We start from the raw sequence: 25,587 nt of genomic DNA, 5'->3' as shown, positions 1-25,587 counted from the left end.
CACAGGTCTCCTTCCAGTTTTCCTGTCTTCACCCTCAGCACCAGGGCTTCTTCACGCCTTATGTGCTTTGGACCCCTTCTCTGAACAGTGTTTTTCAATGCATAAAACGCCTAGGTCTAGAGCCTACAGTTACTAAACAGTTCAAAATATTTTCCCTCTCTCTTAATTCTACCATTTTCCCCACAGACCTCTACGTTAAGAACCCTGCCCGAGGAAACTCAATCAAATGAATTCCCATTTTGCTCAAATGAACTCTGGTTTATCCAATCATAAAGGACCCCAAACTGAAGTGAAAAAAAGATACCCAAGAATCCAGAGGGCCATCTCGGAGAACAGAGGAAGGGGAAAGTCACAGAAATAAAGCCAAACAACAGAAAGGGCATGCTGCTGCCAGGGGCAGCTGGGGTGTGTGTGACAGCGGGAGACAAGAACGGGGAAAGGGGGCTCCTGAATCCAGTGGTTTTCCGTCTTGTCAGATGGGATGGCCATAGGCCAGTGGTGAAGTTCTCTGAGGACGGCTTCAGAGCAGCATAAAGAAAAGCTCCCTGGCCAGGCGTGGTGGCTCACACCTGTAATTTCAGCACTTTGGGAGGCCAAGGTGGGTGGATCACTTGAGGACAGGAGTTCGAGAACAGCCTGGCCAACATGGCGAAACCCTATCTCTACTAAAAATCCAAAAATTAGCTGGGCGTGGTGGCGGGCACCTGTAATCCCAGCTACTCAGGAGGCTGAGGCAGGAGAATTGCTTGAACCCAGGAGGTGGAGGCTGCAGTGAGCCGAGATCGTGCCACTGCACTCCAGCCTGGGAGACAGAGTGAGACTTTATCTGGGGGAGGCGGGAAGCTCCCTTGCCGGCTGATCTGATTTGAGCACAGGTGGCTACAGAGCAGGTGTGTGGACAGCACATCCTCTAGGCCCCTACTTGCCTGGGGTTCTGAGCAGACTTCAAATGACCGCGAGCAGTTTGCTCTCACCAGAGCCTGCTGGACAACTCCAGGGCATCCTAGCACACTGGCTATGAACTCCATCAGGTCAAACACATTATGTGCTGGTTCCGTACTCTCACAAGAATATTACTCTTTTTCCTCCCCCAGGTTTATCTGGTTACCAAGACCAAAAGCCTCCAGTTCACTCTGACTCACTCTGTGTTCTCGGCTCTCACACCCAACTGTGTTCATTCTATTTACAAATCACTTCCCAATCTCCCCTTCCTTTGGGTTCCTAAACTGTGGAAGCCTCTGGGGCCTGCCTACCAGGGCCACTTCCTCACTGGCCTCCCTCCCACTCCACCAGTTTCCACCTTGTTCAGAGTACCACAGAGGAGCTTCCCAACCTTTTTTTTTCTTTAAAGAGATGAGGTCTCCCTATGTCTCCCCTGGCTGGTCTCGAACCCCTGCCCTCCTCAGCCTCCCAAAGTGCTGGGATTACAGGCGTGAGCCACTGCACCTGGCCCCAACCTGTTCTTAAAGACCATGGTCACACTGGGATTCAAGTGTCGCTTAGATTCCAGTCTGTGTGTAGGTCCCACCACATCCTTCTACACACCTGCTTCAATGCCAGGAGCCATTCCCAGTGTCCCCCAGACAAAAAACCAACACCCTTCTGTGCCCATGTCCTTTCGTCACTTCCCCTGCACAGGTGCTTCCTGCTTCACTGTTCAGGTTCCCACGCTGCTTCCCCGGACAGCCCCTGGTGGATCCAAGTGCTTTCTCTGTTGTGACATATGGTCCCTCATGAAGAACTGGTCACTAGCAAACCTGTATCATAATTGCCCTTTTGCAGTTTCCCATGAAGTTGTCTTACTTGGCTGGGTGCGGTGGCTCACACCTATAATCCTAGCACTTTGGGAGGCTGAGGTGGGTGGATCATCTGAAGTCAGGAGTTCAAGACCAGCCTTGGCAACATGGTGAAACCCCATCCCTACTAAAAAAATACAAAAATTAGCTGGGTGTGGTGGCACACACCTGTAATCCCAGCTACTCGGGAGGCTGAGGCAGAAGAATCACTTGAACCCTGAGTGGAGGTTGCAGTGAGCTGAGATCACGCCATTGCACTCCAGCCTGGGTGACAGGGTGAGACTCAAAAAAAAAAGAAATTGTCTTACTAATCTCTACATCTCCCAGTGGTGCTTAGCTGGAAGGTGCCTGACCCACAGTGAGTACTCAGTAAATGTCTGTGGATTGCAAAACACACAGTCATCAAAGGAAAGCAAACAAGGAAAGATCCAAACAGCAGTAACAATTTCCAGACTGCTTTTCAGCAGAGCCCCCTTCTCAGGCCGGGGCCCTTTTCTACAGGCCGGGGCCCTCTGCTTGCCACGCCTGCCCTCTTGTGGACACACAGGAAGATTGTATGAGGAAAAAATGGTAAAAAAAAAAAAAAAAAATCAAGCTTTAGTAAACTGATACGCAACATAAAGGAACCATAAAAAAGGTAATGTATAGTTTCACTTTTAGTATGACAAGTAAACTTCTACCATACCCAACCCTCCTGCAGATAAGTCTTAACACAAATATTTCAAAAAGACCTGAAGGCACTGGAGAATGAACAAATGCAGTTAGATTCTTTGGAGGAGTAAATGCAAAGAATAGCAATGGCAAAGGCTGTTACCTTTAAAAAGGTAGCTTTTGTGGCTCACTTCTGTAATCCCAGCACTTTGGGAGGCCGAGGCAGGCAGATTGCCTGAGCTCCAGAGTTCGAGACCAGCCTGGGCAACATGGTGAAACCCTGTCTCTACTAAAATACAAAAATTAGCCAGGTGTGGCAGCATGCGCCTGTAGTCTCACCTTCTCAGGAGGCTGAGGCAGAAGTGCTTGAACCCGGAAGGCGGAGGTGGCAGTGAGCTGAGAGCCATGCACTCCAGCCTGGGCTACAGAGCAAGACTCCGTCTCCAAAAAAAAAAAAAAAAGAAAGAAGTAGCTTTTATCCTGGAGCAGGCCAAAATCACAACCACTTGGGGTGACTAAAACTCCAAGGAGAAATCCAATCTTTCTAGCCTGAAGAACTAAAAGACGAGAGTTCAAGGTAATCGCAGCCATTGGAAAGTGAGGAAACAATCCCACAAAGAAAGAGGCCTGTGAAAGAGTGCTCAAAGGCTGTGTATAAACTCTGCCCAAATCTGACTAACTCTTGAACCACACAGGAATGCGACAAACTCAGCCACGAATGCAAAACCAGAACTGAGATCTCAACTGCTGCCTGGGTTTGAGTTCAAACAATTTACCTACCTGTTAAAAACATCAACACTTGGCCGGGCGCAGTGGCTCATGCCTGTAATCCCAGCACTTTGGGAGGCCGAGGTGGGCGGATCACCTGAGGTCAGGAGTTCAAGACCAGCCAGGCTAACATGGTGAAACCCCATTTCTACTAAAAGTACAAAAAATTAGCCAGGCGCAGTGGCGCATGCCTGTAATCCCTGCTACTCAGGAGGCTGAGGCAGCAGAATCGCTTGAACCCAGGAGGCAGAAGATGCAGTGAGCCGAGATTACACCACTGCACTCCAGCTTGGGCAAGAAGAGTGAAACTCCGTCTCAAAAAAAAAAAAATCAACACTTTACAGATAAACTGTAACAGAATCCTAAGTCTCTCTACAACGTAATATTTACAATGTCAAGGATAAAATCTAAAATTACTAGATATATGAAGAATCAGGAAAATGTGATCCATTCTTAAAAGACAACAGAGGTCAACTTCAAGATGACAAGGATTTCAAAGTAGCTACTACAACTATGCTCAAAGAGATGAAAAGAAAACAAAGGTTGAAAAAGAATGAACATCCCCAGAGATCTATAGACAATATAAAAAAATCTACCATAAATGGAAGTAGAGTCCCAGCAGGAAAAGAAAAAACAAGATAGAAAAAAAGTTAATGAAACAACAGCTAAAATTTCCCTAATCTTGGGGAGTGACATAAACGTAGAGAAAAACCACTCCTCAGCAAAATGTCAACATGCTGACAACCAGGATAAAGAGGAAAACTTGAGGCTGGGCGCGGTGGCTCATGCCTGTAATCCCAGCACTTTGGGAGGCTGAGGCAGGAGGATCACTTGAGTCTAGGAGTTCAAGACCAGCCTGGGCTACATGGCGAAACCTTGTCTCTACCAAAAAAAAAAAAAAAAGAAAAAAATTAGCTGGGCATGGTGGCGCACAGTACTGGCGGTCCCAGCTACTCAAGAGGCTCCTGCTTGAGCCCAGGAGGCTGAGGCTAGAGTGAGCTGAGAGTGCACCACTGCACTCCAGTTTGGGCAACAGAGTGAGACCCTATCTCACCGAAAAAACAAAAACAAAAACAAAAAAACACCAAAACTAAACAGGTCCACATCACCATGTCCTTGCTCATTGCTGCATCCCAGAGCCCAGCATGGTGCCCGAGAGAAGGAAGAGAGGAAGAGGCCCCTAAGACCACACTCCTGGGAGGGAGAACAAGGACACAGGCTGACAGCAGAGCCAGGCAGGCAGCAAGGGCACGTCGAAACTCAAAGCACTTACCCCATCCCCTGTTTGAAGGCTTCAATCAACTCGTTCTTTTTATTCTGATCTTCCACCCAATACACACTTGGAATTACAAACTCTGATATCACACGGCATTCTGGACAAGACCTGAAATAAGAATTAGATTACTAAGGGAGAAGTCATGTTATGAAGCCTGGGCACACTCTCTGCTATACCTCTTGTTCAACTGCCTGACCACTACAGGCACTTCCTTCACCAGAAATTCCAAAAGATGAAATCACAATCATCCAAGAACCTTATTTACTATTTAAAAAATAGGGTTTCCCAATGAGAACACATGGACACATGTGGGGAACATCACACACTGTGGCCTGTCGGTGCAGGGGCAAGGGGAGGGAGAGCATCAGCACAAATAGCTAATGCATGTGGGGCTGAAAACCGAGGTGACAGGTTGCGAGGTGCAGAAAACCACCTTGGCACATGGATACCCACGTAACAAAGCTACACATTCTGCACATGTATCCCAGAACTTAAGGCAAAAAAAATACATATCTATATATCTATATATCTATATATAGGGTTTCCTCAACAAAAAAGACAGATGAAATAAGAACCCTCATACATGGCTGGTGAGAATGTAAAATGGTGCAGAGAATGCAAAATTTGAACAGAGTCTGGCAGATTCTCCAACAGTTTAATGTAGTGTTATTATACCATAAAACCTAGCAATTCCACGCCTAGGTGTATACCCAAGAGAAATGAAAACACATGTCCACCCAAAACTGTGTTCACAAATGTTGACAGCAGCATTATTCATAATAGTTACAAAGTGAAAACAGCCCAGATGTCCACCAGCTGAGGAATGGATAAGGGAAATGTGCTGTGTCCATACAATGGAACGTATTCCGCCAGGAGAAGGGGTCTCTGGCACATGCTACAGTCAGGATGAACTCTGACAACACCATGCTCAGTGAGAGGCCAGGCACAAAAGGCCGCATATTCTGACTCCACTTATAAGCACTGTCCAGAATAGGCAACTCTGCAGAGACAGCAGATGAGTGGTGAACTAAATTGTGTGCTTTTATCTCAATAAAGCAGTTGTTTTACCACACGATTTTAGACAAGTTACTTGACCCCCTGACCTCAGGCCTGTTTCCTAATCTGTAACTGAGGAGGGTCTTTGCGGGAACGGGATGAGCAGATAGATGTGAAGAGTTCTGAACAGTAGAACGTGTGCAGTAACCTCTCCACACGCCAGCTTTTCCCCTGTCCTGCTGGAGACTTTGAGACTCCTGTTGGCCACATTGAGCACATCTCATGTGCCAGGCATCATGCAGAATGTTTTACATGCATTATTCCACTTCATCCTCAAATAACCCTATTTTCGTTTTTGATGGGGGAAAAAAACGAAGCTCAAAACGATTCACAGGCAGCTGGGCTAAAGGCAGGTAGTACTGGATTTCAAACACAAGGCTAGGAGACGAAAACAGGCCACTGCCATGGAACAGCTTTTTACACAGATCATCTTTGCTGAGTTCCTCCCCAACACCCAGAACGCTTGGTAGGAATTGTTGCCCATCTTTTATAAGAACAGGCACTTGGGCTCAGGAAGAGTAAATGACTTGCTGAAGTTCATGCAGCCAGGGGCCAGAACTCACCAGTTACTCTGCACTAAGACACCCCTGGAGGGTAACGGAGGGCTTAAAAGTGGATGGAATAAAGTCTCAAATCAAACATTCTCCTAGTTCCTACAGCTAAGACCCCTGGCTGTACTTACTTAATGATTGGGTTTTCAAACTGTTTGGCACACCGCCACTGCCGGATGCAGGACAAGCAGTACGTGTGATTGCAGTTGGAGAGAATCCCAAATCTCCTCTCGGAAGCAGAGGCCTTCTCCAGGATCACTTCCATGCAGATACTGCACACTTTGTCCTGGCTTGCCTGGAAGGCAAAGGCCTTTTCCATCTCGTGTTCGAATGTCAACATGCAGATCTGAAGCACAGACAGGAAGGAAGGCTTCGGTTGTTGGCCACTGAGGAGTGGCAGGAGCCCTAGGAGTAGCTGCAGCCACACTGCCACTGCTGAGATCAGGAAGGAACACTGACAGCGACTGCTGTGAGCAAGGCCCAGCCTCCCCCAAGTCAGGACACTGACATCTCCCTCAGACCACACAAAGGACTTCAAACCATCACTGGTCCAGCCCCTTGCTTTCCTAGGAGGTTACGTGGTCACCACTCATTTAGAGCTGAGAACACAGAGATCCGAAAAGGTTAAACTGCAGTGGAGTCAGAGTCCATAAGGACTGCCACCCTAGTCCCCCAGCTCCTCTGGGCACTGTTTCCCCCGACTCTGAGCCATGTCTACATCAGAGGTGCTGACTCGTCCTTACCATAAGCCTTGAGGCTAGCAACCTAGTCATATGTAAGCAGCACCACCTCTCCCCAAGAAAACGATTCAATGAATTCATTCATTAGGCATGCCCTGAATTCCTTCTATGTGCTGGCATTTGAGGAAGTGCAAAGAGTGAGAAGACCTACGCCCGGCCCTTGTGAGCTCAGTGTGTCCAGATCTGAGACAAGCCAACGTTCACCGCAGAGACCTCACACACTTGCATAAAGACAGTTCTAATCCTCTGCTTCCCTGGAAGACAATGGAGAGTGTCTCCTTGTCCATTGCCACATGGAGTCAGTACTAGCTTACCCCTTGATTATCTAGGAATACACTGTCCATTTAAACATGCCTTAGGCCGGGTGCGGTGGCTCACACCTGTAATCCCGTTACTCTGGGAGGCCATGATAGGAGGACTGCTTGATCTCAAAAGTTCAAGACCAGCTTGAGCAACATAGCAAGCCCTCATCTCTGTGAAAAATAAAATAATTTTTTTTTTTTTTTGAGATAGAGTCTCGCTCTGTCTCCCAGGCTGGAGTGCAACGGAGCAATCTCGGCTCACTGCAAGCTCCGCCTCCTGGGTTCACGCCATTCTCCTGCCTCAGCCTCCCAAGTAGCTGGGACTATAGGCGTCCACCACCACACCTGGTTAATTTTTTGTATTTTTAGTAGAGACGGGGTTTCACCGTGTTAGCCAGGATGGTCTTGATCTCCTGACCTCGTGATCCACCCGCCTCGGCCTCCCAAAGTGCTGGGATTACAGGCGTGAGCCACTGTGCCCGGCCAAAATAAAATAAAATTTTAAAAGTTAGCCAAGCCACCACACCTGGCATTTTTAAAATTTTTTATTATTTTTATTTTTTGAGACAGGGTCTCACTCTGTTGCCCAGACTGGAGTGCAGTAGCACAGTCTTGGCTCACCGCAACCTCTGCTTCCCAGGCTCAGGCGATCCTCCCACCTCAGCCCTGCCAAGTAGCTGGGACTACAGGTGTGTGCCACCACACCTGGCTAATGTTTGTTTGTTTATTTATTTATTTATTTATTTATTTTGTGGAGACGGGGATCTCACCATGTTGCCCAGGCTGGTCTCAAACTCCTGGGCTCAAGTGATCTGCATGCCTTGGCCTGCGAAAGTGCTGGGATTACAAGTATGAGTCACCATGACTGGCCCTCCCCTGCCTCTTATCCAGCTTCGTACCCTCTGCATCATGCATAGGGACTAGCATAAGGCAAAGCCTCCCAAACACTGCAGACATTAATGACTTTAAAAGGCCCTTCCAATAAGTGGTTCCTCAGATTCTATGATTTGGGCTCAAATCTTCCAAAACTTGGCCTAGCTGGATCCCAACCATGAGGAAGTGTGAACCCAGGGAGGGAGGACGCTGTATGTGCGTGTGACAGAGACATACACACATACGACATACCATGGTCCTGAGCTAGATCTGTTCTTTGAACTTAGCATGATTTTGTTTCAGATACCGCTTCTTTTTCTCTTTATTCTGAGTAATCAAATATTGGCAAAATAGGCCGGGCATGGTGGCTCATGCCTGTAATCCAAGCACTTTGGGAGGCTGAGGCAGGCGGACCACTTGAGGTCAGGAGTTCGAGACCAGCTTGGCCAATATGGTGAAACCCCTTCTTTCCTAAAAATACAAAAGTAGCCGAGCGTGGTGGTGAGTGCCTGTAATCCCAGCCACTCGGCGGGGCTGAGCCAGGAGGATCACCTGAGCCGGGGAAGCAGAGGTTGCAGTGAGCCGAGATTGCACCACTGTATTCCAGGCTGGGTGACAGGGAGACTCTGTTTCAAAAAAAAAAAAAAGGCAAAATGACTGCAGGAAAAAGAATCTCAAAATAGGATGTAAATATACCAGATGCATAACATAGGTATATTACTGGCAGGGGGATGCCTGTGGAAACACCAACAATTCTGTCAGTATGTTTCGGATTTCTTTTTTTGAGTGTGTATGGATGGCCTTCAGTGTCCTGTTCAGTACGTTTCAGATTTCTTAACATTGAGTTCATGCAAAGGTTTGTGACTTTACCTTTTCGTGAGCCTTCCTCTGCTCTGGGTCGAAGGGGTGCAAGACTCGCAGCCTACAGATTTCACACACCTCCCCATGCAGGTAGACACAGGCATCCCCAAACCGGCACTCCCCAGCAGCTGCGTAGGGGCACAGCTGCTGCTCGTTGCTGTAGGAGCTGCTGGCCTCCACGTCATCAAGGCCACTCCTGATGGCCTCCAGGTAGGAATGCGGCTTCATCTCGGGGCTGGGTTGGGGGTCGCTGCAGCTGCCTGGATTACTCACCATGCTCGGCTGAGTCTTTCCTTCAGCCATGCCAGACAGATCTGAATACAACACACGGCACACACACATGAAAATGGCCCCATTTTTCTGATATGCCATTAACCAAAGCCTAACATATTAAGCTACTCTGACCTAAGAATTCCACCCTTGAGAACATATGGCAAAAAAACAGACCGAAGGGGAAAAATAAAAGGAATAGTATAAAATGTTCATAGTGACATTACTTAAAAAAACAAAAAACAAAAATGGCCAGACAGGGAAATAAGCAAAACAATAGGATACACTTACACAAAAGAACACTAAAGCTGCTGTTTAAAATGGCAAATATGGAAATGTTAACACATGGACCAGTTAACACTAAAACAAACAAAAAAGTGAGATCACTAGAACACAGTGTTTCCTTCATACCAGCAAAGTTACCAATCATTTTAAGTGAACTAGAATAGATGTCTACAGCAAATCTGTGGGTCCTGAGGCCAGAGTAAACTGTCCCATGGTGAACCCTTCTCACGCCAGGAGCTGCTGCCTTCCCACTGCACACCTCCGAGCTTGTTTACAGGTCATGTATTCTCACAGGACTACTCATTTGCTGAGGATGGAATCTGCCTACCTCACGGTACCCAATTCCAAGAACTAGAAATCTCTTCACCTGGTGCGGACCAGCCAATAAAAACAACTTTTACGGCCGGGTGCAGTGGCTCTTGCCTGTAATCCCAGCACTTTGGGAGGCTGAGGCGGGTGGATTATGAGATCAGGAGTTCGAGACCAGCCTGACTAACATAGCGAAACCCTGTCTCTACTAAAAATACAAAAATTAGCTGGGCATGGTGGTGGGCACCTGTAATCCCAGCTACTCGGAAGGCTGAGGCAGAAGAATCCCTTGAACCTGGGAGGCGGAGATCATGCCACTGCACTGCAGCCTAGGTGACAGAGTGAGACTCCGTCTCAAAAAAACAAAACACACAAAAAAACAAAAAAACTTTTACAATTTGTAGCTTTCTTCCTCATCAAACCCCGTTTTAAGGCACAGACCATGTCCCAAACCCTAGTGTGCTATTCTGTTCCCAAAGGTGCAATCTAAAATGTCACACACTGTCAGCATAAAAACTAAGACCATTCACTGGCCTAAAAGTCAAACAGTGAAACATGCTCTTTAGCAAAATATTTAGTTTTGTTTTTTTTTTTTGAGAGGGAGTCTCACTCTTGTCACCCAGGTTGGAGTGCAGTGGCATGATCTCAGCTCACTACAACCTCTGCCTCCCGGGTTCAAGAAATTCTCCTGCCTCAGTCTCCCAAGTAGCTGGGATTACAGACGTCTGCCACTACGCCCGGCTAATTTTTGCATTTTTAGTAGAGACGGGGTTTCTACTAAACCATGTTGGCCAGGCTGGTCTCGAACTCCTGACCTCAGGTGATCTGCCCACCTCAGTCTCCCAAAGTGTTCGGGTTACAGGTGTGAGCCACTGTACCCAGACAAAATATTTAGGTTTGAAATGAAGAGCTTGATGCTTCTCACCAACTGGACAACCACCATATGAAGATGGAAGTTACATGCTGACAAAAAGATTGCGTTTTTATGTTTTGCCAGGTCAGTCTTGGAGCTCAACCCAGCCTTTGGGCACGAGGGCAAACGTATCATTTGAATGATCTACAGCCACATGGAGCCTCTTCAGAAAGTTCTGAAGTCTCTCCACGCGGACAACCTGGAGGTGTATTAGGTTAGGAGTCCTCTTGACAAGAGGAGGCTAGAAAGGAGCACCAAGCATAAGCAAGAGTGCTATGCAAAAAGAAGCAACAAAAGGCTTCCGCTTACTCACTTCGGTCTCTAAGAACCAACGTTCTCTTTTCACGCTTCCCGGGTTCATGTGAGTTAGTTTTCACAATGGACGCAGTGACCTCAGAAGAAGGGTGAGGATTGTGGAAAGCTGGGGAGGGCACACTGTGGGCCATGGTGCCGACAGCACCTCCAGCTGCAGCAGAGGGCCTCGTGTGGTCATATCTAAACAAAACACATAGCAGATGCATTACAGACATGCCATCCACACACATCCCCACACTCCCCAGATGCCAATGGCCCTCCTGCTGCTGCACTTGTTGAGGTGAAGAAAGCAGCCATCTTTTCCAATATTTAAACTCTAACAGGATTATTGATTAACAGATGCTTGGCAATTCAGTGTGAGGGGGACATTTGCTATCTATCACCTATGCTTAAGTGTCTCTGTGGGACTTGAGTGGGACAGACACACAGCTCCAGACCACACAGAGAGCCTGAAAGTTCCAAACAGATGTTGAGCTGAAATCTCCTGATGCCTGACTGACCCAGTATTCTTTTGAGCAGGAGTCCCCAAAATGCTGACAAGGGCCAATGACCTCTCCCTGACTGTCTCTCTCGGCACTCATTGGCAGGGGGAGACCAAGGTGGGCCTACTTCCATCATCTCCCACTGCACTGCATAGAAAATGGAGGAAAGGAAGCTTTGCAGCCTAGGAAAGAAAAGATCAGCTCTGCACTACAAAAGCACAAACAAGTTTCTGGAATTGTGTACAATTTTATAACTATATATTCATAAGAATAAGGCTGAAAAGTAGTTTTAAAAAATGAAAATTAGACCGGGCACGGTGGCTCACACCTGTAATCCCAGCACTTTGGGAAGCCAAGGCAGGCAGATCATGAGGTCTGGAGTTAAGACCAGCCTGACCAACATGGTGAAACCCCGTCTCTACTAAAAATACAAAAAAAAAATCAGCCAGGTGTAGTGGCAGGTGCCTGTGATATCAGCTACTCGGGAGGCTGAGGCAGGAGAACTGCTTGAACCCTGGAGGCGGAGGTTGCAGAGAGCCAAGACTGCGCCACTGCCCTCCAGCCTGGGCAACAGTGCAAGACTCCATCTCAAAAAAAAAAAAAAAAAAAGAAAATTAGTTTTAGGGTACTGAAACTGAGGTTTTAAATTTATTTGCCATACTTTCTGTAATGTTGTCATATTACTTTTACATTAAAACTTCCCCCTTATCAAGACCCATTCTCCAAACGAAATCAGTGTCACAGCTGGAGCCTGTCACAGAGTCCTTGCCTGCACCGAGTTCCATAGGCACAGTAGCCCTTCTGGTAGTACTTGCAGATGGTGGACGGCTTGCTGTTTGCCAAGTCATGTGAGAACAGGCACTGACTTCCTTCCCGACACACACCATGCATAAAATACCTGAAGAGAGAAGCACAGGCATACAACTTTCAGAAGCACATTTTGCTTTATAAAATCAGCTTTTTCTTGAACCTAGCATACAAATATTTACCAAGTATATATTAGGTATAAAGGCTCTATTAGGCACTGGAGAGAGATCTATATATTTCCTTGATTCTACAACAGTGATTTCAGAGGCACTACAACTGATTCAATGACAGCTTTTCTGGAAGAAAAGCAAACAATCCCATATATTTCTATGTGAAGATATATCTTCCTGATTTGAGATATGTTCAACATGAGCCACATAATTGAGAAAATACTCTGTGAAAAACTGTTCTCTCTGTTCTCAAGGAGCTTAAACGGCATGACTAATGAAACCAGAAGATCTGGGTTCAAGACCCAGTTCTGTCACTTAAGAACATGTCACAAAACCAATGTCCTTGGGCCTTGCTACCTTTCCCTGTAAAATGAAGATTATACTACCCACTGAACTGGTTGTGGTGAGGATCAAATACCATCATGTGATATCAAAAGATATACACAGATGCTCCTTGACTAATGATAGGGTTACATCCCAATAAAGCCATTGTTTTCTGTTTTTTGTTTTGAGATGGAGTCTCTCTATGTCACCCAGGCTAGAGTGCAATGGCACAGTCTCAGCTCATTGCAATCTCTGCCTTCTGGGTTCAAGCGATTCTCCTAGCTCAGCCTAGGCTACCTTACTTATGCTGAGAACACTTACATTAGCCTACAGTTGGGCCAAATCATCTAACACAAAGTCTATTTTATAATAAAGTACAGAATAATCTCATGCAATTTATTGAACACCGTACTGAAAGTGAGAAACAGAAAGGTTGTATGGGTACTTGAAGTACAGTTTTTAATGAAAGCTGTTTCTGATACATTGTTTCAGATGCATCAGAATATCAGATGTATCACATGTTCTGTATCAGAATATTCCACTGATATATCAGATCCTGGCCTTGAAGGAATAAGTGGTACAGGAATACCTGGGAGGCATTCTAACTCTGTCCAGCCAGGGTAGAGAGACCTGAGTGAATACTCAAACAGTAGAGACCCTAGATGAACATGCCTTGATATTAAAGATAAACTAGGCTGGGCGTGGTGGCTCATGCCTGTAATCCGGCCGAGGCAGGCGCATCACCTGAGGTCAGGAGTTCAAGACCAGACTGACCAACATAGAGAAACCCTGTCTCTACTAAAAAAAATACAAAATAAGGGCCAGGCGCGGTGGCTCATGCTTGTAATCCCAGCACTTTGGGAGGCTGAGGTGGGCGGATCATGAGGTCAGGAGATCGACGCCATCCTGGCTAACATGATGAAACCCCGTCTCTACTAAAAATACAAAAAAATTAGCTCGGCGTTGTGGTTAGCGCCTGTAGTCCCAGCTAAGGGGCTGAGGCAGGAGAATGGCGTGAACCCGGGAGGCAGAGCTTGCAGTGAGCCAAGATCGTGCCATTGCACTCCAGCCTGGGCAACAAGAGCGAAACTCCATCTCAAAACAAAACAAAACAAAAAACAAATGAAACTTCTAGAAGTGAAAAATACAATGTCTGAAATGAGAATTACATTAGATGAGTTTAGTAGATGGGATACTACAAAGGAAAATATCAGAATACTTAAAGACACAGAATAGAGGCCGGGCGCGGTGGCTCAAGCCTGTAATCCCAGCACTTTGGGAGGCCGAGACGGGTGGATCACGAGGTCAGGAGATCGAGACCATCCTGGCTAACACGGTGAAACCCCGTCTCTACTAAAAAAATACAAAAAAATAGCCGGGCGAGGTGGTGGGCGCCTGTAGTCCCAGCTACTCGGGAGGCTGAGGCAGGAGAATGGCGTGAACCCGGGAGGCGGAGCTTGCAGTGAGCTGAGATCTGGCCACTGCACTCCAGCCTGGGCGACAGAGCGAGACTCCGTCTCAAAAAAAAAAAAAAAAAAAAAAAAAAAGACACAGAATAGAAACCATCTGAGAGAGAGAGAGAGAAACAAACTTTTGCTTCTGACTACCAAGGAGCATGGATCTTGGCTTCTCACTGTTAAGGAAAAAAAAAAAAAAAAAAAAAAACCCAACTGGCAAATGATACAATTTATGTGAAACAACTGCTTTCAGACAATAGAAAAAAGGACTGGTCCTCAAGAGAAGGAAAACACAGGAAGTAAGCCCCATATGTAGTCTGACTTCCTACCTGGAGGCATATTCTAGGTCCTGGAACCTCAGGCAAATCACAGAGATTGGAGTTCAGGGAGGCTGCAGGGATTCTTTAAAGATCCATAAATAGTCTGGGCTCAGAGGCTCATGCCCGTAATCCCACCACTTTGGGAGGCCAAGGTGTGAGGATTGCCTGAGCCCAGAAGTTTGAGGTCAGCCTGGGCAACACGGCAAAAGCCAATCTCTATAAAAAATATAAAAATTAGTCGTGCACGGTAGCTACTTGGGGGCCTGAGGTGGGAGGACTGCTTGAGCCCAGGAAGGAGAGAGGCTGCAGTGAGCTCTGTTTGCACCACTATACTCCAGCCTGGGTGACAAAGCAAGACCCTATCTCAAAACAAAACAAAACAAAACAAAAAACAAACAAAAAACCCTGTAAATAGAACCACACATAGGCCGCAGGCAATGGCTCATGCCTGTAATCCCAGCACTTTGGGAGGCCAAGGTGAGTGGATCGCTTGAGCTCAGGAGTTTGAGATCAGCCTAGGCAACATGGTGAAACCTTGTCTCTACCAAAAAATATACAAAAAATTAGCCAGGCATGATAGTGTGCGCCTGTGCTCCCAGCTACTCAGGAAGACGAGGTAGGAGGATCGCTTGAGCCCAGGAGGCGGTGGTTGCACTGAGCCAAGATCGTGCTGCTGCACTCTAGCCTGGGTGACAGAGTGAGACCCTGTCTCAAAAAAAAAAAAAAAAAAGGTAAGTGGGGGAAATAATCTTTTCAACAAATGATGCTGGACCCAAAATCGACTTGGAAAAAAAATACGTACCTGCTGATACGACCCAAAATGAAGTATAAAACAACCTATGACATATTCTAGCCAGAAACAATTAATTTGAATCCACAAAACCCCAGATCTAACTTCCAGTTCATAGTTGTATTTTACAGGAGACTGGGGACAACCTATGAAAGACATCTCGAGAAAACAACCAAATAAACACAAAAGAAGCTGCACCTGGGACCCAGGCCTACTCTCTTTATAAGTGCCACATAACTAAAGGAGGCTGAGTCTGGAAAAGAGGTTGACAGTTTCTTAAAAAATGTAAACATAAATCTACCATATGATGCAACAATTCTACGCCTAGGAATGTTCCCAAGAAAATGAAAATCCATGTCCACACAAATACTTGTATATGAATGTCCAAAGCAGCATTATGCATAACAGTCAAAAAGTGGAAACAATCCAAATGTTCATCAACTGGTGAACAGACAGACAAAATGTGATTTATCCATACAATGGGCTCTTATCCAGCCATAAAAAGGAAGGAGGTACTGGCACACACTACAACATGGATGAACCTTGAAAACACGATGCGGAGTGAAAGAAGCCGGACACAAAAGACCACATGTTGCATGATTCCATTTATATGCAATGTCAGAAAAGGCAAAGCTATAGAGACAGAAAGTAGATTAAGTGGCTGCTTAGGGTTGGGAGGAAAGAAGTGAGGGTGACTGCTAATGGGCACAAGGGATCTTTTGGGGGTGATAGAAATTTCCTAAAATTTAATTGTGGTGATGGTTGTACAACTTTGTAAATTCACTAAAAAGTTTTGCACTGTATACTTCAAACAGGTAAATTTTATGGTGTGTAAGTTATACCTCAGAAATAGCTGTTAGAAAAGAGAAAAAGGGGAAGGGACAATGCTAGGTTAGCAGACAGAACACAAGGGACATAATAACCAGATGCAATACTTAGCTCTGGACTAGAATCTGGTTTCGACAAACAAGATATAAAAGACATTTTTAAACCAGATATTTTGAAAGGTATTTTGAAACAAATGTGAGTATAGACTAGGTATAAAATGAAAATTTATTAATATGGAAAGTTAAACACAATTAACTGAGAAGAGTAGATTATAAAATAGTTAATGGTGCAGCTGCTATAGAAAAACAGTATGGAAGTTCCTTAAAAAATTAAAAATATATTTACCATATGATCCGGTAATTCCACTTCTGGGTTTAGACACAAAATAATTCAGGCCAGGCCCAGTGGCTCAGGCCTGTAATCCCAGCACTTTGGGAGGCTGAGGTGGGTGGATCACCTGAGGTCTGGAGCTTGAGACCAGCCTGACCAACATGGTGAAACGCCATCTCTACTAAAAATACAAAAATTAGCCGAGTGTGGTGGCAGGCGCCTGTAATTCCAGCTACTTTGGGGGCCGAGGCAGGAGAATCACTTGAACCCGGGAGGGAGAGGTTACAGTGAGCCAAGATCACGCCACTGCACTCCAGCCTGGGCAACATGGTGAGTCAGTTTCCAAAAAAAAAAAGAAGACTTCAAAGTATGGACTCAGACAAACATTTGGACACCCATGTTCAGAGCAGCATTATTCACAATAGCCAAAAGGTGGAAGCAACCCAAGCATTCGCTGATGGATGAATGCATAAACAAGACGTGGTCTATCCATATACAATCAGCCTTAAAAAGAAAGGTGATTCTGACACATGCTACCTTGAGGACATTATGCTAAGTAAAATAAACCAGACACAAAAAGGCAAATGCTGTATGATTCCACTTCTACGAGGTCCCTAGAGTAGTCAAATTCAGAGAGACAGACAGTAGATTGAATGGTAGGTGTCAGAGGCTGGGGATGGGAGAAATGGAAGTTTTTTAATGGGTAGTACACAGAGTTTCAGTTTTGCAAGACAAAGAGCTCTGGAGATTGGTTACACAACAATCTGAATGCATGTAACAGAACTATAAACTTAAAAATAGTTAAGATGGTAAATTTTACGGAAATTTTACCACAGTAATTTTTTTTTTTTTTGAGATGGAGTCTTGCTGTCACCCAGGCTGGAGTGTAGTGGCATGATCTCGGCTCACTGCAACCTCCGCCTCCCAGGTTCAAGAATTCTCCTGCCTTAGCCTCTGAAGTAGCTGGAATTACAGGTGACTGCCACCACACCCAGCTAATTTTTGTATTTTTAGTAAAGACGGGGTTTCATCATGTTGACCAGGCTGGTCTTGAACTCCTGACCTCGTGATCAACCCACCTTGGCCTCCCAAAGTGCTGGGATTACAGGCGTGAGCCACTGCGCCCGGCTCACAATAAAATTCTTTAAACCAGTGTATACAGTATGATCTCATTTTGGTAAAAGATTATAAATGTATACATATATGTACTTTAAAAATCAGACCCAGCCGGGCGCAATGGCTCACACCTGTAATCCCAGCACTTTGGGAGGCTGAGGCAGGTAGATCACTTGAGGTCAGGAGTTCAAGACCAGCCTGGCCAACATGGCGAAATCCCGTCTCTACTAAAAATACAAAAATCAGCTGGGCATGGTGGTGGGTACCTGTAATCCCAGCTACTTGGGAGGCTGAGGCAGGAGAATTGCTTGAACCCAGGAGGCTGAGGTTTCAGTGAGCCAAGATCGCACCACTGCACTCCAGCCTGGGCAACAGAGCAAGACTCCAGCTCAAAAAAAAAAAAAAAAAAAAAAAATCTGGGGCCAGGCACAGTGGCTCATGCCTATAATCCTAGCACTTGGGGACGATGAGGCGGGCAGATCTCTTGAGCCTAGGAGTTCAAGACTAGCCTGGGCAACATGGCAAAACCTCACCTCTACAAAAAATACAAAAATTAGCCAGCTGTGGTTGTGTGCACCTGTAGTCCCAGCTACTAGGGAGGCTGAAGTGGGAGGATCACTTGAACTTGGAAATTGGAGACTGCAGTGAGCTATGATTGTATCACTGCACTCCAGTCTGTACAACACAGTGAGACCCTGTCTCAAAATAAAATCTGGAAAGATATATACTAGCATATTAAGAGTAGTGATCCTTGAGGGTAAGATATATGATATTTTTCTTTTTATTTTTGCAAACAGGAAAGCCAACGCTCAGAGAGGTGAGGTGACTTACAGAAGATTTAATTGCTAGGTACGAGGACTCCAAGTCTGGTCTTTCCAGATAGCCCTGACCTTTCCCCAACAAAATCAGTTTCCCTATCATGCTGCCTTCATCCCCATCGTGGCCCTTGTGTAAAACACAGTAGCCCATATCTTTCATTCCACTGAATTACTATAACCTACCTTCCTTCATGGACCAGCATGAGTCTTGGCTGATCCAAAAGGCCTCCTCATACCCTCCAGCCCCCAGGCTCACTCACTAGTGGCATCCACATGCTATGGCACTTCCCAATCTGGGGCCCCAGATCCTCTCAAGCTAGTGCTCTGGAAGATGTAGTTGGGAACATCTGTTCTCTAATGAAGAATGTTTGGGAATAACTGCAGGAAGGCACAGCTAGAATATTACTAAATGCAAGCAGATATAGAAAGCCTTAACCTAACCATTTATACGGTGTTGTCTGAAAGTGGAAAACAGAATAGAACTACACAACAGGAAGGCCGGGCACAGTGGCTCACGCCTGTAATCCCAGCACTTTTGGAGGCCAAGGCGGGCGGATCACCTGAGGTCAGGAGTTTGAGACCAGCCTGACCAACATGGGGAAACCATGTCTCTACTAAATATACAAAAATTAGCCGGGCGTGGTGGTGGGTACCTGTAATCCCAATTACTCAGGAAGCTGAGGCATGAGAATCGCTTGAACCCAGGAGGCAGAGGGCTGCAGTGAGCTGAGATTGCGCCATTGCACTCCAGCCTGGCGACAGAGCAAGACGCCATCTCAGAAAAAAAAAAAAAAAAAAAAAGAACTAGACAACAGGAGGGAATAGTATGGCATTCCAGGAAGGCCCAAGAGGCCCAGACTGCTGGTGTCTCCAGAGAAAGGGTACTAGTGAACATGCTGCACATCCGCCCTAATCAGAAACCTCTGACGAGAATTCTCCACCTGTTCCTCTCCCCAAAAGCAGAGGAAGTGCTGACCAGACATATCTGACAGTTTATTTTTTCCCAGGGAAATTATAAAAGGATATTCTAGTATATAAGTCAGTCTCTCATGAGTTTGGCTAGTATGAGCCACCCCTATGTACACTAACAAAACCAAATTTCTGAGCCTACGAAATGAGAACTGGACCTCATGACGTAAGTGACTATACAGTGGTGCCATCCTACAGCCTTTGCCAGGTAGTCAGATAGGCTTTCTCCACGGAGCACCCTCTTGTGGCATACCACTAGATCTGCAGTCCCCAATCTTTTTGGTGCCAGGGACCAGTTTTATGGAAGGCAATTTTTCCACGGAATGGTGGGATGGGGAATGGTTTCAAGATGATTCAAGCACATTACATTTATTGTGCACTTTATTATGGTAATATATAATGAAGTAAGTATACAACTCACCATAGTGTAGAATCAGTGGGACACTGAGCTTGTTCTTCTGCAACTAGATGGTCCCATCTGGGGGTCATGGGAGACAGTGACAGATCATCAGGCATTAGATTCTCATAAGAAGCACACAACGAAGATCCCTCACATGCACAGTTGACAACAGGGTTAGTGCTTCTATGAGAATCTAATGGTGCTGCTGATCTGACGGGAAGCGGAGCTCAGGTGGTAATGTGAGTGGCGGGGAGTGACTATAAACACAGATAAAGCTTTGCTCACTTGCCCACTGCTCACCTCCTGCTGTGTGGCCTGGTTCCTAAAAGGCCATGGACTGGTGGGGGACCACTGCACTAGATCAGACATTATGCAGTAATTTGCCATAAGGCTGTTATAGTTTTATTTTTTAAAAAAGCACAGACAGAAGCTGGGAAACTAAGGGCACTTTTTGTTAGAAACTTAGAGTTTCGGTTATTTACAATACCGATTTTATAACTACACAGAAGAGAGTTACATAGCAGATCTGAGACTGCTATCCTTGGGAAGGTCTGCTTCCGAGGCTGCCCCTTGCCTGGCATCTGGGAACTCAGCTAGTAACAGTTCTCCACACAGATACAAAATTTTCCCTAAATGATGGAGAGTGGTTCGCTGTGTCTAAACTGATGTACAATGTAGTTCATGCTGAAAACCTACTTTCCTCTGGGAGTCTGGAATTTCGGTTCATGCTAGGCAGAGCTGGCCTAGGTGACCAGCCTGGGCACTGAATCTCTAATGGGCTTCCTTGGACAAATGTTGCTGCATTTTCATTGCTGTGTGGCCCTCTCAGGGAGGGACAGATGCAGGAAGCCTGCACCCAGGCTCCTCCAGACCCCCTGTGTCTTCTGCCCTCATGATCTGGCTGTGACCCCTTACTAGATATGGTAATAATCTCAGACTTGAGTACAGCTGAATCCTGGGACCCACTTGTCCCAGTTCTAGACAATCTCTGGATTTGGGGTGGTCTTGGAGATCCCAAACACAAAAGTGGAGTATACATCTCAGCACTTTGAGAATTCTTTTTGAGAAATGCTACTCAAGACTGCAATATTTCAATTGTCCTCAAACATGGTAATCTTTGAAGGTATAATAGTTAAAAAAAAAAAAAATTCAGTGCCAAGAGCCAAGTCTGAATGACAAAGAGGTATCAGGATTAGTAAACTCATAAATACTGAAAGAGGACAGGTTCAAAGTGGCAACACAAGCAGTTACACAAAAGTGATATCTAATAAATACTGTATAGTTTCTTTTCTTTTCTTGGGTAGAGACAGGATCTTGCTATGTTGCCCAGGCTGGTCTCGAACTCCAAGGTTCAAGTGGTCCTCCTACCTCGGCCTCCCCAAGTGCTGGGATTACAGCATGAGCCACTGCACCAGCCAATACTGTATTGTTTCTTTTGAAGAAATTAGAACAGAAAATTTCTTGAAAGAACCAGGGTGGAAGACTACCACAGGCCATCTACCAGATACTATTTGTTAACAAGGCAGACAAAAGGAAAGTTTTTTTAGGTAGTGGTCTCCTACAAGGATGCCTTTTATAATTCTACCTCCACCTTCCATAGGTCCAATCCAGAAAACTTGCCTTCCAAACTGCACTAATCATCTCTTCCACTAAAATACAAATATTTAACTGCCAACCAGAGCTTCTAGTTAGTTTTGCCATTTATAAGCTGGTGACTTCATAAAAGCCACTTCGCTTCTGTAAATGACTGAGCTGAGATTTAAACAGATTCAAAAATAATTTCTAGACCACCATCACTGCCTTCAGGAAAGGCAAGTGTGAAACAAGAGTTATGTAAGAGGTGAAGTCAGCCCAGTCCTATTTTTGTAGCATATGTCACCATTTACACTCCCCAGTGACAAGCACAAAGCCACCTAGAGCACATGCTGCTTGTCCTTTGGGGCATCTCTGTCTTGTGCTTATAGTCATTCCTCTCCATCTATGTTATACTGATCTTACTCCAAGCCCCTTTCATGTTGCACTTTGTAATGAATTTCCAACTGCTAACCCTTCCTGATGGACAAACTGCCCCTCATATCTTCCAAGAGAGAGGACCAAGACATGAACTGGAGGAGGGGAGAGACGACTAGGCGGGTGAAGTGCATAGCTGGAGACTCAGAGCAGGTAGGTTCTTTCTGGGGGACACTCCAAAGGAGTGTTACCCCGGGTAACCCCAAAAGACTGTTTCAGACAGTATGGCTATTATACACTGCAGAGCATATCAGGTTCACTGCTGGCCACAGAACCACCAGCAGCTCCAGCAGCAGCAGTGCTGAGCGAAACAATCAATCTGGTTTCTTACAGGCCCTTCAATGTTGCCTCTCTGTTTAGCAAAACGCTTTTGCAAATCACTTCCAAATATACAGGTAATTTGCATCCTCAGTGTCATTTTTTCTTTACATTTTCCTACATATTTTCACAGGCTAAAATTTTATGGCTGTAATCCTTGTGACAGCAGATCCGCTGAGGGGGAAGGAAGCAAATGGTAGGCACTGTGGCAGGCTTGCAATAAATGTACTGATTAGAGGTGGGGATGAAATGAAGTACAGTGTGGTGGTGAAGACACTGAAGTCAGACTGCTTGCTATGTGACCCTGAGCAAGTTATTTAAATCACCAAGCCTCAGTTTCCCCATCTGTAATGTGATTATAATAACTGCACTTACTTCACAGACTGCTCTGATAAACTACTGGGACGTTTAACTGAGAAAATGCATGTAAGTGCTCATCCTAATACAAAATAAATGGTTTGTTGCTATTATTTAACTTTTAAACAGCCCTGCCGGTTAGGCATTACCATCCTCATTTCACAGATGAGGCAGTTGTGGCACAGGTGGTATGAGGATTAGAATCTAGAACTGCCCAACCCTGGGGCTCAAACTCTGCCTACCCCCTGCCAGCTGAAAAGATCCCCCATGTTTTGTGACTTTCAAAGAATCAAAAGCCCGAAGCTTGACTATCTTAGGACAATGAAATCCTGTGTCTTCTAATAGTGATTATGAGATGCAGGGAAGCTCTATCACAAAAGGAGAGGGTGAAATAAACTGGTTACCAAGCTATAATAAGGGCCTCCCCCAGGGCTTGGAAAACAGACTGAAAGACAGGGAGATGGTTGTAGGGGAGGGGAATCAGCAAAAATGATGCACAGATTGAGATTCTGGATAGAGTGGCACGTCAAGGAATCAGGAGAGCTGACTGACAGCATAACTGTACAAGCAGTCATTTTGACCATTCCAGGCAATAAAAACACGGAGTGTCTTTGTCATTAGGTTTGAGACTGCTAGCATTTGATAAGCATCTCTTGGAGAGACATAATACCTAACAGATTGAAAGCAAAACTGACATTATTCTGCTGTCATTCAAAATAAACATGTACATCACATCCTACAGTCAGGAAAACAAACCTAAAACTTTGTGACCTGAAATTAAAAAAAAAAAAAAACACCCTGCTTAGATCTGGTCCCCAAAATAAATCATACCTTGAACATTTCCTATAAATTATCAATATCTGGAGATAAGCCTTTTGTTAATGAGATAATAAAGTAAGAAAAGCTTTTGGTAGATAAGCTGGTAGAAAAGTTTATGGTAAACACACTAATGTAAACTTGGTACTCTTGGTAATTTGGGTTTTTCTCACTTAAACACCTGTTATGTTTTTTATTTGACAAGGCAGTCATCGGGAGCCCTGACTCCTTTACACCCCTTTGTGAGTAAACGTCTTTGCAGTTTTACGTATCCTTGTATGAGTTTCCTTTCATGGGAACATATTAAAAGCTTTGAAAAGTCCTGCAGTAAAGAAATTTTAATTTAGCATTTTGACACTTATCTGGAGGCCCTACAGTCTATGAGGGCATGAACTTTGATTTCATACCTCTGCCACTTGGAAGCTAAATGACCTTAGGCAAGTGACTTCAACGCTGAAGCTCAGTTTTATCATCTGTGGAATAGTGCTGGTTGCTGGATTATACACTACAGCACCTAAGAGCCCCAGCACATTGTAAGTCCCCAACAAACATTAGTTAGCACTTAAACAGAAGTGATCCCTTCTCAACATTCCAACCCAATCTTCATTTATATGGAGCAACATCCTGCAGAACACCCCTTTTGGGAAACAGAATTAAAGCTTTCAGGTCCAGCTATCTCCAGGTATACAAGGAGAAACCAAGATGATCCTGATTTAGGTCTTGTGCCTCTACTAAGGTGTGAAATTTTAGGCAAATGTCAAGTCTTTCTGAGCATAAGATTCCTTATTTGTAAAATAAGATACTACAGAGTTGAGATTCAATTATAAAGCATTATTACATAAATGTGTACTGTTTTGTGGACACTTCTTAGATCAGGTACGGGAATAAATAGTGGAACTAAACCATAGAGCGAGGGGAGGAATAGAGAGGTTTTTCTAGGTGGCTACAAGCTGCTTTACAGTGCACAATGACCTAGGAATACCTCCTCCAGCAGGAGAAACTTTATATAAATAAAAATACATAAACACACACAAACCCGTCTTCACAAAACACCTTCTAGTACAAATAACCTAGTAAAAGTCTTCTTATAGACACTAGGTGCAAATTTCTGACAACAGCTTAACATAAGCCACCTGGGCCTTGGATAAATTGAACAGTTAATATACACTACTACTAATAGGAAACTTATTACACAGTCACGTCTCAACTATTCATACCAATGAAGAGAAGTAACAACACAGAAAATAAACTGTTTATTCCACAAACTCTACAATTGTTTTTAAGCAATGTTTCCCACAAAAAAAATACTAAATGAAATTTGCCTTTTCCAAGCATACAATTCAATTTTCGTTTTCCAAACATACAGTTCAATAGGACTAGACTCCATTACCAGTAAGCCACAAGCTGACCAAGGAATGAGGGTGTTACACAACCACACTATTCTGTTTCACAGGAGCAGTCGCAGTGTAACTATCTGGCTTTCTATTTTCTACAACAAACCATCCATTACCGTGGCATTTCTCCTCGTAAATGGCTCTCTCAGTAAGATAAGAGTGTCAACCTCTTTCAGTCTCAGTCTCCTGCGCTGTAAAATGGTAATAATAACTACTAAGTTGTCTTACTGTGAAGTCTGATGATAATGAATATAAAGCACTTGGAAATATGCAGGGCGCTTCACCGATATTCAGAAAATGCTATCTGTCGTTATTATTTTCCACACAACAATTTTTACTTGCTAACTCTCTGCAAGTTTAGATTGCATCTGGATTCTCCAAACTTCGAGGCCCTTATAATCTATTAACAAATTACTCCCACGTGGTATCCCCATTTGTAACCGTCCTCTTGGGGTCCCTTTAATCAATTCCAAGTCTTTTCCAGTTAAACCGTAAGCCCCAGAGCCCTCCCCACAAGGCCCAGCATCCTGCACGGCCCTGGCTAGGACGTCCTTCCTCCCAGCCCACAGGGGCCACGCTTCAAACTCGCGGCGTAGCCCCCAGCGCTGGCCTCGCCCCGCGTCTCAGTCATGCATCCCCCGGATCCCCGGCTCTGGCCGGCGCTCGCTCTGCCTCGCAAAGCCCCCGCTGCTAACAGCTGAGTAACTTTCCGAGTCCCGCTCTAGCCTCAGGTTCCCGAGCGGCAGAATTGGCGCGCACCGGCACCCCTGCGGCCTGGGGGAGCGGCCTGAAGTGGCCCGGCGCTCCTGGAACCCGCGCACTGACCTGCAAGTGACCTGCTTGGTGCTCATGGTGGCTGGGCTGAAGGACCGTCGTCGTGCCGCCGCCTCTCGCAGCCGCTGCCGCCTCGGCCTT

At 45.4% G+C, this 25,587-nt stretch overlaps 1 protein-coding gene across 5 annotated transcripts in view; it reads right to left on the bottom strand.

The window, feature by feature from the left end:
• Positions 1–25,587, bottom strand: part of MKRN2 (makorin ring finger protein 2) — a 27,958-nt gene extending 2,371 nt beyond the window's left edge. For 2 of the 5 annotated variants that reach the window (XR_013414161.1, XM_015130207.3), the window contains exons 1-6: positions 25,498–25,587; positions 12,218–12,346; positions 10,965–11,146; positions 8,884–9,188; positions 6,230–6,444; positions 4,489–4,599 (exon numbers count right to left, since the gene is read on the bottom strand). Coding sequence is in view for 4 of the 5 variants with exons in the window: in XM_015130207.3 (XP_014985693.1) it covers positions 4,489–4,599; positions 6,230–6,444; positions 8,884–9,188; positions 10,965–11,146; positions 12,218–12,346; positions 25,498–25,523 (968 nt within the window). In the remaining variant the exon portion in view is untranslated. Of the gene's footprint in view, positions 1–4,488; positions 4,600–6,229; positions 6,445–8,883; positions 9,189–10,964; positions 11,147–12,217; positions 12,347–14,535; positions 15,232–25,497 lie in introns of all 5 variants that reach the window. The other 3 variants (XM_077993479.1, XM_077993478.1, XM_077993480.1) reach the window with 3 other exon arrangements.

This window comes from Macaca mulatta, chromosome 2 (genome assembly GCF_049350105.2).
Source record: "Macaca mulatta isolate MMU2019108-1 chromosome 2, T2T-MMU8v2.0, whole genome shotgun sequence".
NCBI lineage: Eukaryota > Metazoa > Chordata > Mammalia > Primates > Cercopithecidae > Macaca > Macaca mulatta.
The sequence above is the reverse complement of the archived record's forward strand: the minus strand, read 5'-3'. Positions and strand labels throughout refer to the sequence as shown.